At 49.2% G+C, this 19,076-nt stretch overlaps 1 protein-coding gene across 2 annotated transcripts; it reads left to right on the top strand.

Annotated features, from left to right (window-relative positions):
- The first annotated feature begins 768 nt into the window (after window positions 1-768).
- LOC137356836 (nuclear receptor subfamily 2 group F member 1-A-like) lies at window positions 769-18,188 on the top strand. 2 transcript variants are annotated; one of them, XM_068022663.1, is made up of 3 exons: window positions 769-2,386; window positions 6,121-6,645; window positions 17,625-18,188. In XM_068022663.1, the coding sequence occupies exons 1-3, from the start codon at window positions 2,011-2,013 to the stop codon at window positions 17,897-17,899; spliced, it is 1,176 nt and encodes a 391-aa protein (XP_067878764.1). In that variant the 5' UTR covers window positions 769-2,010; the 3' UTR covers window positions 17,900-18,188. The 2 variants fall into 2 exon arrangements, with proteins under 2 accessions (XP_067878764.1, XP_067878763.1); XM_068022662.1 differs by having other exon boundaries at window positions 6,118-6,645.
- The last annotated feature ends 888 nt before the right edge of the window (window positions 18,189-19,076 follow it).

The following is a 19,076-nucleotide window of genomic DNA, read 5'->3' as shown; positions in this document are numbered from 1 at the left end:
CAAGTCACACACCATCCTGACTTGGAACTATATCGCCGTTCCTTCACTGTCGCTGGGTCAAAATCCTGGAACTCCCTTCCTAACAGCACTGTGGGTCTACCCACCCCAAATGGACTGCAGCGGTTCAAGAAGGCAGCTCACCACCACCTTCTCAAGGGCAATTAAGGATGGGCAATAAATGCTGGCCTAGCCAGTGACGCCCAAATCCCAGGAATGAATTTAAAAAAAGAAGCTCATCTGAGGGTCAAATAAATCAGCAAGGTTGTAAATGGCCAGGTTCAGCCTCAGACTGTGGCTGGGGGAGAGGAATGGAGCCGGTAGCTAGGGAAGAGAAAATGTGGTGGGGACCAAAGGGAATATATCGGTCTTGCCAATGTTTAGTTGGAGGAAATTTCTGCTCATCTAGTGCTGGGTATCGGACAAACAGCGTGACACATCAGAGACAGTGGAGGGGGTGAAGAGAGATGGTGGTGGGGTAGAGCTGAGTGTCAGCAGCCTACATGAGGAACCTGAGGTGGTGTTTTTGGATATGTCCCGGAGAGGCAGCATGTAGATGAAAAATTCAAGGGTTTCATGTGATGGTGAAAGGGAGGGAGTGGGAGTGAAAGACAGGTGTCAAGGGCAGCCGATGAGGAAGAGAGAGAGAGAAAGTGTGCATCCCACTCTTAAGTTTGTCTGCTAGTCTGCCCCAGCTCCTGCAGTTCTCAGACAGAACTCCAGCCCGAGCACTGTGTGCTTCCAAACGAGTGGCATCAGTCTGAGCAGGGGATGTGATTGTACAGAAGCTGAACACGGCCTCTTTCCTTCCTCCTGGATTTTAATCTGTTTCCCCGGAGGATTTGTCACTCCTACTGATTGCAAATCCTGTGAGCACGGAGCCGCTGCGCTCTGTGGCTGCTTCTCTCCTCCCAGCACCGGAGGATCCGAGCACTGAGCGGAATACAAGCAGCTCTGGACCGTGGGGGACGGGATCCCGGCTCATTCGGGGCCAGCACCGGGAGTATTTCAACAAGGAGGATCCCACAGAAATCCTTGGCACCTGGAGAGGCATCCGAGGCGAGAGTTGGAACCTGCTTCCAGTTTGTTTCACGAACTTTAAAAGAAATTCTCTGTTGCAAAAAAAATCATTTGCAGAATCTTGACTTTCCTGTTCAATTGCCCAGTGTTTACCCGAGGGCGAAGCGGAGTCATCTCGGGCACCCGATTGAAACAGAGCGCGAACAGACTGGAACAGAGCCAGGACTGGGATAGTGCCTGGGAGAACAGGAGCGAGGAGATAGGGTAGGGACTGGGGCAGAGCTGGGATCGGGATAGAGCCTGGGAGAACAGGAGCGAGGAGATAGGGTAGGGACTGGGGCAGAGCTGGGACAAGAGCTGGGATCGGGATAGAGCCTGGGAGAACAGGAGCGAGGAGATAGGGTAGGGACTGGGGCAGAGCTGGGACTGGAACTAGGATCGAGATAGAGCCTGGGAGTTCAGGAGGTAGGATATAGGACTGGGACTGGGGCAGAGCTGGGACAAGAGCTGGGATCAGGATAGAGCCTGGGAGATCAGGAGCGAGGAGATAGGGTAGGGACTGGGGCAGAGCTGGGACTGGAACTAGGATCGGGATAGAGCCTGGGAGTTCAGGAGGTAGGATATAGGGTAGGGACTGGGACTGGGGCAGAGCTGGGACAAGAGCTGGGATCAGGATAGAGCCTGGGAGATCAGGAGGTAGGATATAGGGTAGGGACTGGGACTGGGGCAGAGCTGGGACAAGAGCTGGGATCGGGATAGAGCCTGGGAGATCAGGAGGTAGGATATAGGGTAGGGACTGGGACTGGGGCAGAGCTTGGACAAGAGCTGGGATCGGGATAGAGCCTGGGAGATCAGGAGGTAGGATATAGGGTAGGGACTGGGACTAGAGCTGAGATTGCGGTAGAGCTGGAATTGGGGCAGGACTCGAGCTGGGACTGGGCGGTTTCATTCTGATTTAGAATTGTTAGGTGAGTTTGGAAGCCTGGGTGCAGAATGATCAGGAACTCCTGGAGAGACCCCGTAGAGGAAGCATCTCTCACCTCCAGGCCCCACTTCAGTGCAGAGGAGCAGAAGGATGCGTCTCCTGGGGATCTGTTACCCTGCTCACCGGGTCAGGATGCACCCCTACAGGACAAGCTGCAGCAGCAGCCAGGGGTGGAGTGCACAGTTTGTGGGGATAAGTCCAGTGGCAAACACTACGGACAATTCACCTGTGAGGGCTGCAAGAGCTTCTTCAAGAGGAGTGTCCGCAGGAACCTGAGCTACAGCTGTAGGGGCAGCAGGAACTGTCCCATTGACCAGCATCACCGCAATCAGTGTCAGTACTGCCGCTTCAAGAAATGTCTGAAAGTTGGCATGAGGCGAGAAGGTAGATCTCTCCTGGGCTGGGCTGGAGAGGGGACTCCCAGCAATATGGCCGGTCTTTAACCAGCTCCATTCACTGCACTTCTGACTCTTCTCTGCATTTCAGGACTGACCTGATTCCAGGGTTCTGGTCTACAGTCCTTATCTTCATCTCTCTCTCTCTCTTTTTTCCTCTTTTTTTTTCTCTCTCTTTTTCTCTCTCATCATTTTGCCCTTTTTCCATCCCTTTTCTCTGTCCTCCCATTCTATCTCTGTGTCCCTAATTTCGCACTCTGGCCCTATTCCCCCTCTCTAGCTCCTCATTTTGTTCTCACTTTGTGTCCCCATTTCTCAAACCCCATTCTCACTCTTCCCCAATATGTCTTTCTTCCCTAAGTTTTTTCCATCTCTTTTGTTCTCTCTATCAGTCACCAACCATTAAACAGAAATAGCCAGAACTGAAACACCAAGAAACCTTTAAATTACTTGTTCAAGAATCTGTGTCAATGGTTTAATTATATATCAATGCATCTACTGTGGGGAATTCTTTGAACATTTCTAGCCTGTGTTTTATCAATTTTGTCTCTGATTTTACTGGTTTTGTATAACTATGGAAGTTCACAACACAGAAGGAGGCTATTTGGCCCAACATGTCAGTACTAGAGTAATTCAAAACTAATCCCACTGCCTCTCCCTTTCCCTATAGCTTAGAATCTTCCTCTTTCAAATAGTTAATCAATTTTCCCTTAAAATAAGCATTGATCTCTCTCTTAACCTCTCCCTGTGGTAAAACATTCCACGCCCCAACAACCCTGTGTAAAGAAGTTTTTCCAAATCTCTCTCATTCTCTTGAGGGTAATTTTAAATCGATACTCCCTTTATCATTGACTCCCCAACCAGAGGAAATGGTTTCTTCCCATTTATTCTACAACAACTATTCATAATTTTAAAAATGTCCTCTTGATTTGTTATAACCTTCTCTGCTCCAGTGTGAATGGTCTCAGAATCTCCAGTCTCTCCTCAGAATTATAGTCTCCTGTCCCTGCCATCATCCTGGTGAATCTACACTGAATGCATGACTTTAATGTCCTTTCTATAATGGAATATACACAATTCGAAGTGTGGTCTAACCAGTGTTTTGTACAAATTTATCATTACTACTTTATTCTTGCATGCCTCTATATATAAACCCCCAAATTCTGTTATTTAATGACTTTATCTGCACTCCCACTTTGAGAATTCAGTCTGATTTTTGTCTCTGATCCTGTTGTTCCATCTCCGTTTCTCTCCTCCTGAACCTTGCAGCTTAACCGTTTTTTTTTCACTTAATTTTCCAGAGTTCCTCCATTTCGAGTGTTTAGGATTTCACATCGACCCCAGACTAGGTGCAAGTGTGGATCGATGGGATTGTGCACTGAACTCTTATTTATGTCATGTACCATACACTTTGTGTTCAGTTGCAGTCCAGTGGTTGGGAACATAAATAAATTCACTGCTCCTAGGTTAGGAATCTGCTGTTCAATTTTCTTTAACTATTGTTGTGAGTTTGGTATCTTGCCCTGTCCTGGATAAGAGCTCGATCTGTGACCCGTGCATTCCTTTACCCACCTAGTATCCAGCTGATTTGTACCATGCTCTGTACTTGGGATACTGGTTGTCACAAGCCATCAAATGATCTCCCATCTCTTTGGAAGACAGTAAAATAAATATCTCATTAGACTGTGGGTTAGACTATAAACTGCCAAGATTTATTAATCAGTAGTTGGCTAATTGGCAATAATACATGCTAGATTTACGGGGCTTCTAGGCTCAAATACACTTCCTCGGGAGGTAGGATTGTTCCCTGTGCTGAGCTACAATGTAAACTCAACTAGACTCGGGGCCCCTGAGCAGGAATCTTATAACCAATGGTTTGTTGCTGACCAGTATCTCTGTCTCGCCCATCTCTATCTAATACCTTTGAATAAAGCACCCAAATAAGATAGGCTGAGAAATACTTCTTTATAAGACAAAGAAAATTTAAATATGCATCTCTTAAACTCCAAAAACAGCAGCCAATCAAACCTATACACCAAAAACTAAAATCACAATGTGCTTGAATTTGAATGAGCTGACTTGGCTCAGATAGACCATTTTCTGTAGGTGAATCTGGTTTGTAACCCCCATATGTATTTGACTGAAGCAAAAATAAATTGCATTGGAGGGATAGGTTTTATCTTGGTCCCAGAAGGTTTGGATAATTTATAACATTTAAACTTGAAGAAATTAGAAGCCACTAAATCTGAGTTAGGATGTAAAAGGAATGAACTGACTCCTGATGAAACTCGTCCTTTGTCAGACAGACTGTCATGACTGTGAATGCCTCACCTCCTCCTGTCCTCCTGCATTCTACAGCATTTGTAAATTGAGGCAGGAATCACTGAATCATGGCTTCTTGATTTTTCCTCCTCCACCCCTAATCTATTGACCCTCTTGGTGCCTTGCACCCACTGCCCACCACTAGATAAAAGAAAAACAGACTTACATTTAAATAGCGCCTGTCACAACCTCAGGACATCCTAAAGCTCTTTACAGCCAGTGAAGTACTTTTGAAGTGTAGCTACTGTTTTAATATAGGAAACATGGCAGCCAATTTATAAATATCGGCCCAGGGCACAGGAGAGAACTCACCTGTTCTTCAAAATAGCACCATGGGATCTTTTACATTCACCTGAGCAAATAGACAGGACTTCAGATTAAGGTCTCATCCGAAAAACAGTCCTTCCAGCAGTGCATCGCTCCCTCAGTACTGCCCCTGCGATGGTGCAGTTCTCCCTCTGTACTGCCCCCCTGATAATGCAGCTGTCCATCAGTTCTGACCTCTGACAGTGCAGTGCCCTCAGTGCTTCCCCTCCGATAATGCAGCCCTTCCTCAGTGCTTTCCCTTCAACTGTGCAGTGCTCTCTCAGTACTGCCCCTCTGGCAGTGTGGCGCTTCCTCATTACTTACCATCTGACAGTGCGGAACTCCCTCAGTCCGACTGTGCAGCACTCCCTCAGTGCTGTCACTTTGTCATTGCAGTGCTCCCTCAGTATTGACCCTCCGACAGTGCTGTACTCAGTACCACACTGGAGTATGAACCGAGATCTTTGTGCTCCAGTCTCTGGAGTGGGCCTTGAACCCACAGTCGTCTGACTCAGAGGCAAGAGAGTGTGCTACCCATTGTGCCACAGCTGATACTTTGGTCTGTACATTATCACAGAATCACAGAATTGTTACAGCGCAGAAGGAGGCCATTCGGCCCATCGTGCCTGCACCGGCTCTCCTAATGAGCATTTCACCTAGTGCCACTCCCCCACCTTCTCCCCGTAACACTGCACAGTCTTCCTTTCCATACCCTTTTGAATGCCTCGATTGAACCTGCCTCCACCGCACTGTCAGGCAATGCATTCCAGATCCTAACCACTCACTGCGTGAAAAAGTTTTTCCTCGTGTCACTTTAGCTTCTTTTTACTAACTATTTAAAATCTGTGCCCTCTTGTTCTCAATCCTTTCACGAATGGGAACAGTTTCTCTCTATCTACTCTGTCCACACCCTTCATGATTTAGAATATCTCTATCAAATCTCCTCTCCTAGGAAAACAGTCCCAACTTCTCCAATCTATCTTTATAACTGAAGTTCCTCATCCATGTAATCATTCTCATGAATCTTTTCTGCACCCTCTCTAACTGTGCCCTGTTACTGACTGGATAATGTTTGTGTTATTTCTATTACAGCAGTTCAGAGAGGGAGACTGGCTCATGCTCAGTCCAACCCAGGACAGTACAGTCTGAGCAATGGCGACGGCTTCACCAGCCCCTCCTACCTGTCCGGCTTTATCTCATTGCTGCTGCGGGCGGAACCGTACCCGACGTCTCGCTACGGCAGCCAGTGCATGCAATCCAGCAGCATGATGGGTGTCGAGAACATCTGTGAGCTGGCGGCACGTCTCCTCTTCAGTGCCGTGGAGTGGGCCAGGAACATCCCCTTCTTCCCTGACCTCCAGATCTCGGACCAGGTGGGGCTCCTCCGGCTGACATGGAGCGAGCTATTTGTGCTGAACGCGGCCCAGTGCTCTATGCCCTTGCACGTGGCCCCCCTCCTGGCGGCTGCCGGCCTCCATGCATCCCCGATGTCGGCAGAGCGAGTCGTGGCGTTCATGGATCACATCCGGATCTTCCAGGAGCAGGTGGAGAAGCTGAAGCTGCTGCACCTGGACTCGGCGGAGTTCTCCTGCCTGAAAGCCATCGTCCTCTTCACCTCGGGTGAGTTTGCAGTGCTGGGTGATGCACTTTATAATTGGGGCAGCGTTCTGTCAGGGTGAATAGTGAAAGGCCATTCCGCCGCTCAGTAATTTTGCAGATGTCAATCAGAGTCATCAACAGGAGCACAAAGAGAGAGGCTGAGAGAAACTTTCACACATTGCAGAGTCCATTCCCATAGGCACTTACTGAATGTGAGTCAGACAGGCTTTAGAAGGGAACTAGTCAATTTCCTGTGACATTGTACAGGAGGAGTGAAGTGTCCTATTCAGGTGAAGTGAAGTTAGCTAGCAGGGGATAATTGGACCAGGAAATTCAGATGTAGTTCAGCTCCATTTTAAAGTCATAATTCTTCTATATTTCCGTTATATTTTCCCCATTTATAATGGAAATTGCCAATGTAAACTTGTCACGCTGTAATTACACTCTCTGACCAGTGGTGGCACTGCAGGGAGATTGTGATGACAACATGATGCGTTTAGGTAGGAAACCTCCATTATAGATGTGGCCATGGGAACGTAGAGTGGAATAAACTGACCAGGAATGAGCGTAGCCTCCTTTCAGGGGTGGTCCTGCAACGTCTTCACTGGCGGGAGGGTGCAGTTGCACAAAGGCAGCACCATTTATTCCCCTCCCAATCTGTGTGTGGGTGGGTGGTCTGAAACAGGGATTCAAACTAAAACCCTTCAACATGGCATTCATTGACTGTCCAATTTCTTAATCGGGTTCAAAGGGAGTCTGTTTAAGAGCAAGGGGACGAGGTAAGGGGTTTACAAGTCCACTTACAATGATCCTGCCAATTAGTTCTTCATATCACACAATGACTCATTTAACAGAATATTTTGCAGGGGATTTAACTTTATGTTGCTAAACTGCCAGTATATTTATAGAATTTATTTGGTTGGATTGGAAAGTTATGTCAGGAGTAAGGGGATTAGTGTCTTTAGGTGTTTTATTAAAATTATGTGACAGATAATTCAGATTTATTTTGTGTGAATATAAGACTGACTTAATAACTGATGTAAATAGAAATGCCATATCTCATCAGTGTTTACCTTGTGTTAAAACACCAAGCCAGCTGCTGGGACAGTAAAGCTGGGGTTTTCAAACTGGAGTCGGTGAGGTCAGTCAGTACAGTCTGTTCACCACATATATCTGTATTTAACATAGCTTATTCCATTTCTGCCTTTTACACAAACAAATTCTGAAATGGTGTCCCAGTACTCCCTCCATACTATCTTACAGCGATTAGAACAGGAGTCCTCAGGAGCACATCACAAGGGCTCCCTAGGATTGGGTCAGTATTTACAGGGGGACCCAGGGAGTGGGTCAGTATTTACAGGGGGACCCAGGGAGAGGGTCAGTATTCACAGGGGGACCCAGGGAGTGGGTCAGTATTTACAGGGGGACCCAGGGAGTGGGTCAGTATTTACAGGGGGTCCCCGGGGGTGGGTCAGTATTTACAGGGGCACCCCGGGAGTGGGTCAGTATTTACAGGGGGTCCCCGGGGGTGGGTCAGTATTTACAGGGGCACCCCGGGAGTGGGTCAGTATTTACAGGGGGACCCAGGGAGAGGGTCAGTATTCACAGGGGGACCCAGGGAGTGGGTCAGTATTTACAGGGGGACCCCGGGAGTGGGTCAGTATTTACAGGGGGACCCAGGGAGTGGGTCAGTATTTACAGGGAGTCCCCGGGAGTGGGTCAGTATTTACAGGGGGTCCCAGGGAGTGGGTCAGTATTTACAGGGGGACCCCGGGAGTGGGTCAGTATTTACAGGGGGTCCCCGGGAGTGGGTCAGTATTTACAGGGGGACCCAGGGAGTGGGTCAGTATTTACAGGGAGTCCCCGGGAGTGGGTCAGTATTTACAGGGGGTCCCAGGGAGTGGGTCAGTATTTACAGGGGGTCCCCGGGAGTGGGTCTGTATTTACAGGGGGACCCAGGGAGTGGGTCTGTATTGACAGGGGGACCCAGGGAGTGGGTCAGTATTTACAGGGAGTCCCCGGGAGTGGGTCGTATTTACAGGGAGTCCCCGGGAGTGGGTCAGTATTTACAGGGGGTCCCCGGGAGTGGGTCAGTATTTACAGGGGGTCCCCGGGCCTGGGTCAGTATTTACAGGGGGACCCAGGGAGTGGGTCAGTATTTACAGGGGGACCCAGGGAGAGGGTCAGTATTTACAGGGGGTCCCCGGGAGTGGGTCAGTATTTACAGGGGGTCCCCGGGAGTGGGTCAGTATTTACAGGGGGTCCCCGGGAGTGGGTCAGTATACAGGGCGTCCCCGGGAGTGGGTCCGTATTTACAGGGGGACCCAGGGAGTGGGTCAGTATTTACAGGGGGACCCAGGGAGTGGGTCAATATTTACAGGGAGTCCCAGGGAGTGGGTCTGTATTTACAGGGGGACCCCGGGAGTGGGTCTGTATTTACAGGGGGACCCCGGGAGTGGGTCTGTATTTACAGGGGGTCCCCGGGCCTGGGTCAGTATTTACAGGGGGACCCAGGGAGTGGGTCAGTATTTACAGGGGGACCCAGGGAGAGGGTCAGTATTTACAGGGGGTCCCCGGGCCTGGGTCAGTATTTACAGGGGGACCCAGGGAGTGGGTCAGTATTTACAGGGGGACCCAGGGAGAGGGTCAGTATTTACAGGGGGTCCCCGGGAGTGGGTCAGTATTTACAGGGGGTCCCCGGGAGTGGGTCAGTATTTACAGGGGGTCCCCGGGAGTGGGTCAGTATACAGGGCGTCCCCGGGAGTGGGTCAGTATTTACAGGGGGACCCAGGGAGTGGGTCAGTATTTACAGGGGGACCCAGGGAGTGGGTCAATATTTACAGGGAGTCCCAGGGAGTGGGTCTGTATTTACAGGGGGACCCCGGGAGTGGGTCTGTATTTACAGGGGGACCCCGGGAGTGGGTCAGTATTTACAGGGGGTCCCCGGGAGTGGGTCAGTATTTACAGGGGGTCCCCGGGAGTGGGTCAGTATTTACAGGGGGTCCCCGGGCCTGGGTCAGTATTTACAGGGGGACCCAGGGAGTGGGTCAGTATTTACAGGGGGACCCAGGGAGAGGGTCAGTATTTACAGGGGGTCCCCGGGAGTGGGTCAGTATTTACAGGGGGTCCCCGGGAGTGGGTCAGTATTTACAGGGGGTCCCCGGGAGTGGGTCAGTATACAGGGCGTCCCCGGGAGTGGGTCAGTATTTACAGGGGGACCCAGGGAGTGGGTCAGTATTTACAGGGGGACCCAGGGAGTGGGTCAATATTTACAGGGAGTCCCAGGGAGTGGGTCTGTATTTACAGGGGGACCCCGGGAGTGGGTCTGTATTTACAGGGGGACCCCGGGAGTGGGTCTGTATTTACAGGGGGTCCCCGGGCCTGGGTCAGTATTTACAGGGGGACCCAGGGAGTGGGTCAGTATTTACAGGGGGACCCAGGGAGAGGGTCAGTATTTACAGGGGGTCCCCGGGCCTGGGTCAGTATTTACAGGGGGACCCAGGGAGTGGGTCAGTATTTACAGGGGGACCCAGGGAGAGGGTCAGTATTTACAGGGGGTCCCCGGGAGTGGGTCAGTATTTACAGGGGGTCCCCGGGAGTGGGTCAGTATTTACAGGGGGTCCCCGGGAGTGGGTCAGTATACAGGGCGTCCCCGGGAGTGGGTCAGTATTTACAGGGGGACCCAGGGAGTGGGTCAGTATTTACAGGGGGACCCAGGGAGTGGGTCAATATTTACAGGGAGTCCCAGGGAGTGGGTCTGTATTTACAGGGGGACCCCGGGAGTGGGTCTGTATTTACAGGGGGACCCCGGGAGTGGGTCAGTATTTACAGGGGGTCCCCGGGAGTGGGTCAGTATTTACAGGGGGTCCCCGGGAGTGGGTCAGTATTTACAGGGGGTCCCCGGGAGTGGGTCAGTATTTACAGGGGGACCCCGGGAGTGTGTCAGTGTTTACAGAAGATTCACTGTCACTATTTGCAAAGGTCCCCTTGAGCTGATATACAAATGATTGCATCAGTAATTACAGAGGGCCCTGGGAATGGGTAAATATTAATGCTGAGACATTATAAGGCAATGACTGATGAACTCCACTATTTACATAGTAGGCAAAGGAATTTATTAGGAACTCGTTAAGCATTCCTCTAGAAACATAGTTGTTTTAAGGTCAGCGATCATTATAATGTAGTGGTGGATTTTATTTATGCAGTGACCCAGTTACTGCTGCGCTGATCCAGCTCATGCGATGTTTTGGTGAATTGTGAATTTGTGACAATGTTGAAGAGCGAAGCATTAGTCAGATTAAAGATGTGGGTTCGAGCTACAGTCCTTGGGTCACTGGTTGGAGTTTTTTGAGGATGTTACTCACAGAATTGATAAAGGGGAGTCGGTGGACATAGTATACTTGGATTTTCAGAAGGCTTTTGATAAAGTCCCCCAAATTAAAGCACGTGGGGATAGGAGGTAATATACTGGCATGGATTAAGGATTGGTTAACAGGCAGAAAACAGAGAATAGGAATAAATGGGTCATTTTCATGTTGACAGGCTGTGACTAGTGGGGTACCACAAGGATCAGTACTTGAGCCCCAGCTGTTCACAATATATATCAATGATTTGGATGTGGGGACCAAATGTAATATTTCCAAGTTTGCGGATGACACAAAACTAGATGGGAATGTGTGTTGTGAGGAAGATGCAAAGCAGCTTCAAGGGGATTTGGACAGACTTGGTGAGTGGTCAAAAACATGGCAGATGGAATGTAATGTGGAAAAATGTGAGGTTATCCATTTTGGTAGGAGGAATAGATGTGCAGAGTATTTCTTAAATGGTAAGAGATTAGAAAGTGTAGATGTACAAAGGGACCTGGGTGTCCTCGTCAGTAAGTCACTGAAAGCTAACATGCAGTTGCAACAAGCAATTAGGAAGGCTAATGTTATGTTAGCCTTTATCGCCAGTGGATTTGAGTACAGCAGTAGTGAAGTCTTGCTTCAATTGTATAGAACCTTGGTGAGACTACACCTGGAGTAGTGTGTGCAGTTTTGGCCCCCTTACAAAAGAACAAAGAAAACAACAAAGAACAGTACAGCACAGGAACAGGCCATTTGGCCCTCCAAGCCTGCGCCGATCTTGATGCCTGCCTAAACTAAAACCTTCTGCACTTCCGGGGACCGTATCCCTCTATTCCCATTCTATTCATGCATTTACCTTAGGAAGGATATTATTGCCGTAGACAGTGTGCAATGAAGGTTCGCCAGACTTGTTCCCAGGATGGCAGAGCAGTCCTATGAAGAGAGATTGGGGAAACTGGGCCTTTATTCTCTAGAGTTTTCAATGAGAGGTGATCTCATTGAAACCTACAAATTACTTAAAGGGATAGACAGGGTAGATGCAGGTAAGACATTTCCCCTGGTTGGGGAGTCTAGAACCAGGGGACACAATTTCAAAATAAGGGGGAAGGCACTTAGGACTGAGATGAGGAGAAACCTCTTCATTTGGAGGGTTGTGAATCTTTGGAATTCTCTACCCCAGAGGGCTGTGAAAGCTCAGTCATTGAGTATGTTTAAAGCAGAGGTTGACAGATTTCTAAATACAAATGACATAAAGGGGTTATGAGGATAGTGTGGGGAAAAGGGGATTGAAGTGGATGATCAGCCATGATCGTATTAAAGTCATAGAGTCGTACAGCATAGAAACAGGCCCACCGCATCCATGCTAATACTAATCCCACCTGCCTGCATTATTTCCATATCCCTCTATGCCTCGCTCATTCACGTACCTGTCCAGATGCCTCTTCATTGTTGCTACTGTTCCTGCATCCACCACCTCCTCAGGCAGTTCATTCCAGATACCCACTATTCTTTATGTGAAAAATTTACCCCTTTGATCCCCTTTAAACCTCCTCCCTGTCACCTTAAATCTATGCCCTCTAGTTTTAGTCACCCCTACCATGGGAAATAGACTCAGGTTATCTGCTCTATCTACGCCTCTCATAATTTTATAAGCCTCTATCATGTCCCCTCACAGCCTCCTTCGCTCCAGGGAAAACAGACCCAGCCTATCCAATCTCTCTTTGTAACTAAAGCCCTCCAAACCAGGCAACATCCTTGTGAATCTTTTCTGCACCCTCTCTCGCTTAATCACATCTTTCCTGTAGTGCGGCGACCAGAACTGCACACAGTACTCCAAATGCGGCCTAACCAACATTATGTACAACTGTAACATGACGTCCCAACTCTTGTACTCAGTGCCTCGGCCGATGAATGCAAGCATGCCATACGCCTTCTTCACCACCATGTCTACCTGTGTTGCCACTTTCAGGGAACTATGTACTTGCACCCCAAGGTCTCTCTGCTCAACAACACTCCCCAGGGCCCTGCCATTCACTGTATATGTCCTGCCCTGGTTTAACTTCCCAAAATGCATCACTTCACAATTGTTAAATTCCATTTGCCACTTGCTTGCCCACTTTCCCAGTTAATCTGTATCCTGTCGTAACCTTAGACAACCTTCTTCACTGTCCACTTTACCACCAATTTTGGTGTCATCTGCAAACTTACTAATTATGCCCCTTACATTCACATCCAAGTCATTAATGTATATGACAAACAACAGAGGACCCAGCACCGATCCCTGCGGCACACCACTGGTCACTGGCCTCCTACCTGAAAAATAACCCTCCACTACCACCCTCTGCCTCCAATCACCAAGCCAATTTTGTATCCAATTTGCTAGCTCACCCTGGATCACATGTGTTCGAACCTTCTGGACCAGCCTACCATGCGGGACCTTGTCAAAGGCCTTGCTAAAGTCCATGTAGACAATGTCCATCGCCCTGCCCTCGTCAATCCTCTTGGTCACCTCCTCGAAAAACTCAATCAAATTCGTGAGACATGATTTCCCACGCACAAAGCCATGCTGACTGTCTCTAATCAGACCTTGCCTTTCCAGATGCATATAAATCCTGTCTCTCCGAAACCCTTCCAATAACTTTCCCACCACTGATGTAAGGCTCACCGGCCTGTAGTTCCCTGGCTTATCCCTGCTGCCCTTCTTAAATAAAGGAACAACATTAGCTATCCTCCAGTCTTCCGGTACCTCACCCGTGGCTAACGATGATACAAAAATCTCTGCCAGGGCCCCAGCAATCTCCTCCCTTGCTTCCCATAGCATCCTAGGATACACCTGGTCAGGCCCTGGGGATTTATCCACCTTAATGCGCTTCAAAAACTCCAACACCTCCTCCTTTGTAATGTTGATATGCTCCAGAATATCGATGTTCCCTCCCTTGAACTCACTAGCTTCCATGACCTTCTCCACGATAAATACGGACGAGAAATATTCATTTAAGACCTTGCCCATTTCTCGTGGCTCCACACATAGATTGCCACACTGATCCTTAAGGGGACCTACTCTCTCCCTAGCTACCCTTTTACTCTTAATGTACTTTTAGAATCTTTTAGGATTCTCCTTTATCTTATCTCCCAGAGAAATCTCATGGCCCCTTTTCGCCCTCCTAATTTCCTTCTTAAGTGTTGTCCTACATCCCCTATACTCCTCAAGGGACTCGCTCAATTCCAGCTGCCTATATCTGACATATGCCTCCTTCTTTGTCCTGACCGGATCCTCAATATCCCTCATCAACCAAGGTTCCCTAAACTTGCCAGCCTTGCCCTTCCATCTAACAGGAACATGCCGGCCCTATCTCACTTTTAAAAGCCTCCCACTTGCCAGACGTCCCTTTACCTGTAAACAGCCTCTCCCATTCAACTTTTGAGAGTTCCTGTCTGATGCCATCGAAATTAGCCTTCCCCCAATTTAGGACTTCAACCTGAGGACCAGTCCTATCCTTTTCCATAACTATCTTGAAGCTATTAGAGTTATGGTCACTGCTCCCAAAGACACATCAACCACCTGCCCAGCCTCATTTCCTAAGAGGAGGTCGAGTGTAGCCCCTTCTCTAGTAGGGCCATCCACATACTGCTTCAGAAAACTATCCTGGACACACTTAACAAATTCTTCCCCATCTGATCCCTTAGCACTAAGGCAGTCCCAGTCAATATTAGGGAAGTTAAAATCACCTACTATTACAACCCTATAATTCCTACACCTATCTGTGATTTCCCCACATACATGCTCCTCCACTTCCCTCTGACTATTGGGGGACCTATAGTATAATCCCATCAAAGTGATCACCCCTTTCCTATTTCTAAGTTCTACCCATATGGCCTTGCTGGACGTTCCCCTGGGATATCCTCTCTAAGTACTGCCGTGATGTCCTCCCTAATCAATAGTGTAACTCCCCCTCCTCTCTTACCTCCACCTCTGTCACGCTGGAAAGATCGGTACCCCGGACCATTGAGCTGCCAGTCCTGCCCATCCCTCAACCACGTTTCCGTATTAGCTATAATATCACAATCCCATGTACCAATCCATGCTCTGAGTTCATCTGCCTTACCTGTAAGGCTTCTTGCATTAAAGTAAATGCAGTTTAGCCTACCAGACCTTCCACGCTCCCTGTCCTGCCCCTGCCCAGCCCGCCTACTGGACTTGCTCGCTTTAACCTCTACATTTGCCTCAACTATCTCATCTGAGAGACTATTTCTTTGGGTCCCACCCCCCCTGCAAGACTAGTTTAAACCCTCCCGAGTAGAACTAGCAAACCTCCCTGCAAGGATATAGGTCCCCTTCCAGTTTAGATGCAAACCGTCCTTCTTGTACAGGTCACCTCTGCACCAGAAGAGATCCCAATGATCCAAGTAGCTGAAGCCCTCCCGCCTACACCAGCTCTTCAGCCACGCATTCATTTGCCTATTCCTACCCTCACTCGCACGTGGCACAGGGAGTAATCCTGAGATTACAACCCTCGAGGTCCTGCTTTTTAACCTTCTGCCTAACTCCCTATATTCACTTTGCAGGACCTCATCTCTCTTCCTGCCTATGTCGTTGGTACCAATATGGACCACGACCTCTGGCTGCTCACCCTCCCCTTTCAGAATGTCCTGCAGCCACTCCGAGACATCTTTGACCCCAGCACCAGGGAGGCAACATACCATCCTGGAGTCTCGTTTGTGGCCACAGAATCCCCCATCACTATAGCTCTTCCAACCCTTTTCCTCCCCTGCTGTGCAGCAGAGCCCTCCGTGGTGCCACGAACTTGGCTGTTGCTGCTTTCCCCTGGGAGGTCATCCCCCCCCCAAAAGTATCCAAAGCGGTATCTCTGTTTGAGAGGGGGATGTCCGCAGGGGACTCCTGCAATACCTGCCTGTGCCGACTACTCCGTCTGGTGATCACCCATCTCCTTTCTGCCTGTGCAGCCATTACCTGCGGTGTGACCACCTCACTAAACGTGCTATCCACGACTTCCTCAGCTTCGCGGATGCTCCACAGTGAATCCACCCGCAGCTCCAGCTCCGTAATGCGGGTAGCCAGTAGCTGCAGCTGGATACACTTCCTGCACACATGGTCACCAGGGACACTGGAAGCGTCCCTGATTTCCCACATAGCACAGAAGGAGCAAAGCACGGGGCTGTGCTCTCCTGCTATGACTTACCCTTAGGTTAATTAGTTACTCCCTTAATTAAAAAATACTAAATTAGACCAGGGGCCTTGTTCTACCCACTTCAATCTAAAGTCCTTAAAAAAAACACTTCAGTAGTACTCACCTTATCATCAGAGATATTGAATGGTGGAGCAGGCTAGATGGGCTGAATGGTCTGCTCCTGTTCCTATGTTCACAAGGATAAGGACAGTGGTTTGAAAAAATATTTTCCCCTTCCCCATCTCCCCCGAGCAGTCGCTCGCCAAATGTGGAATCTATTACATTTCAAACCAAACAGTTTTTTTCATTTACCGTAAAAGCCTTCTCTGTTATCATCAGGATTAGAATCAAGCCACACTCAGATTCTGCTCAGCTGCTTGGCTGTAACAGGGTTAAATAGATCGTATAGCAACTCTTGCGATCCAGGAACATAGCAATGTCTTAACGATAAATGAGCAAGGTCCACCTCGTTGGCCTTTCACCATCTTGGTAGTCACATAATCCAATGTTAACGGAGTTGACTAATCAGAGCGATCAATCTCAATCACTGAGTCTAAAACAGACTCAGACAAGTGGTGGAGAGCTTTGGAAACCAGAGGTCCAAAGTCACCTGTTGCTGTCAAACACACTACACTCATAATACGTCATGTCTCCAACTCCTGGGGTTAGAATCCTGTCCATCCCCTGAAGCGTTTGCCTGATGATTTCAAGGTTATTCCTGCAGTCAGAGTAAAGCAGTTCATTGAGATACGGCCTGTCCCAGCCTGGAGGTACAGGCCCGCACCTCTAAACATGGCAAGTCAGAGAATTTATGATTTAATGCTGCTGACTATAATAGCACATCCTGTGAGGCCTTTCCAGGGTGAATGAAAAACTTCAGCCTCATTGTGTTCATTTGGTGATATCAGGAATTGCCCCCCGAGTTGCTCCGCGGGGACCAGGAATATAGGAAGTTGCTCCCCGTAAATTGGGAATACGAGGAGCTGCACCCTGGAAACAAGGAACATTGGCAGGCAGTCACAGGGGACCAGGAATATCGGGAGCTGCTCCCTGGGAACTCTGAATATTGGGAGCTCCTTCCTGGGAACTGGGCATATCAGGAGCTGCTCCCCAGGGACCAGGAATATCGAGAGCTGATCCCAATGAGCCAGGGATATTGGGATGAGGGTCCTGGGGTGAGACAGACTCACTGTAGACTGAATTGAGCTTGTATGTATTGTTTTACAGAAACAGACCCACTATCATATTCACATGGTAGTTGGGATGGGCAATAAATGCTGGCCTTGCCAGTGATGCACACCTCCCAAAAATAAATAAAATGCAGGTTTCAGTAATGTTGGAATTGAACTGTTTCTTGCTAGAAAGAATGGGGATTTAGCTGGGTCAAAATCTAGGCCCCAGAAGAAGAGTGCACACTGGGAGCCAGCTGTAATTTAAAGCCTGTCCTTGTTGTGTTTCCCTGTAGATGCCTGCGGTCTCTCGGATCCCACTCATGTGGAGAGTCTTCAGGAGAAATGCCAGTGCGCCCTGGAGGATTACAGCCGCAACCAGTATCCCAACCAGCCCAACCGATTTGGCAAGCTACTGCTCCGGTTACCCTCCCTACGAGTGGTCTCCTCCCCCGTCATCGAACAACTCTTCTTTGTGCGTCTGGTGGGTAAGACCCCGATCGAAACTCTCATCAGGGACATGCTGCTGTCCGGTACCAGTTTCAGCTGGCCTTACATGCCTGTGCAGTGACAGGCAGATGGGACGCAGGGTGTTTTAAAGGTGTTTCGTCTGCAAAGACTTCTTTTTGCCCAAGAGATGGGACAGGAGCTAACGTATGGGTTTTAAAGCATTCCTGCAGGCTGGGGGTTTAATATCTCTCAGTGCTGTGTGACAGGAGGCATGATTGCAACTTTAAAAGGAAAGGAACACACTTTTCTGTGTGTTGGAACTCTTCCTGAAGTCAGAACCTCTGTAACCCACAGCACAGGAGCCAGGTTTATGAAACCAGGTATTGTATAAACACTAATAAATTAAAATGAACAAGGGTGCCTTTTCAAGTTTATGTTGTCACTATTTAAGAGGTTCTGAACTTGTTTTCAAATACATTATAATAGCACATTCCACAAACTCAGGATATCCCAAAGTGCTTTCCATCCAATGAAGCACTTTTTGAAGTGTCACTGTTGTAATGTAGGAAGATCCTACAAACAGCAATGACCAGATAATCTGTTTCTTTTAGTGACGTTGGTTGAGGGATAAATAATGGCCAGGATCAGGGAGAAATTCCCCTGCTCTTCTTCCAAAAGTAGCATGGGACCTTCTACATCCACCTGAGAGGTCAGATGGGGCCCCAGTTTAACATCTCATCCAAAAGACGCCACCTCCTGGCAGTACTGGCCAGTACTGCCCCTCCGACAGTGCGGCGCTCCCTCAGTACTGCCCCTCTGACAGTGCTGCGCTCCCTTGGTACTAACCCTCTGACAGTGCAGCACTCCCTCGGTACTGCCCCTCTGACAGTGCTGCGCTCCCTCAGTACCGCCCCTCCGACAGTGCGGCACTCCCTCAGTACTGCCCCTCTGACAGTGCTGCGCTCCCTTGGTACTGACCCTCCGACAGTGTGGCGCACCCTCGGTATTGCCCCTCTGACAGTGCTGCGCTCCCTCAGTACTGCCCCTCCGACAGTGCGGCACTCCCTCAGTACCGACCCTCCGACAGTGCGGCACTCCCTCAGTACCGACCCTCCGACAGTGCGGCACTCCCTCGGTACTGCCCCTCCGACAGTGTGGCGCACCCTCGGTATTGCCCCTCTGACAGTGCTGCGCTCCCTCAGTACTGCCCCTCAGACAGTGCGGCGCTCCCTCAGTACCGCCCCTCTGACAGTGCGGCGCTCCCTCAGTACTGACCCTCCGACAGTGCGGCACTCCCT

Source organism: Heterodontus francisci, chromosome 46 (assembly GCF_036365525.1).
Source record: "Heterodontus francisci isolate sHetFra1 chromosome 46, sHetFra1.hap1, whole genome shotgun sequence".
NCBI lineage: Eukaryota > Metazoa > Chordata > Chondrichthyes > Heterodontiformes > Heterodontidae > Heterodontus > Heterodontus francisci.
The sequence above is the reverse complement of the archived record's forward strand: the minus strand, read 5'-3'. Positions and strand labels throughout refer to the sequence as shown.

Bases quoted from the DNA above. Each gene is read 5' to 3' on its own strand.
- LOC137356836 (XM_068022662.1), top strand. From the start codon at position 2,011: ATGATCAGGAACTCCTGGAGAGACCCCGTAGAGGAAGCATCTCTCACC. The intron at 2,387-6,117 runs GTAGATCTCTCC...TTTCTATTACAG, and splicing joins AGTTGGCATGAGGCGAGAAG to CAGTTCAGAGAGGGAGACTG. The intron at 6,646-17,624 runs GTGAGTTTGCAG...GTTTCCCTGTAG, and splicing joins CATCGTCCTCTTCACCTCGG to ATGCCTGCGGTCTCTCGGAT.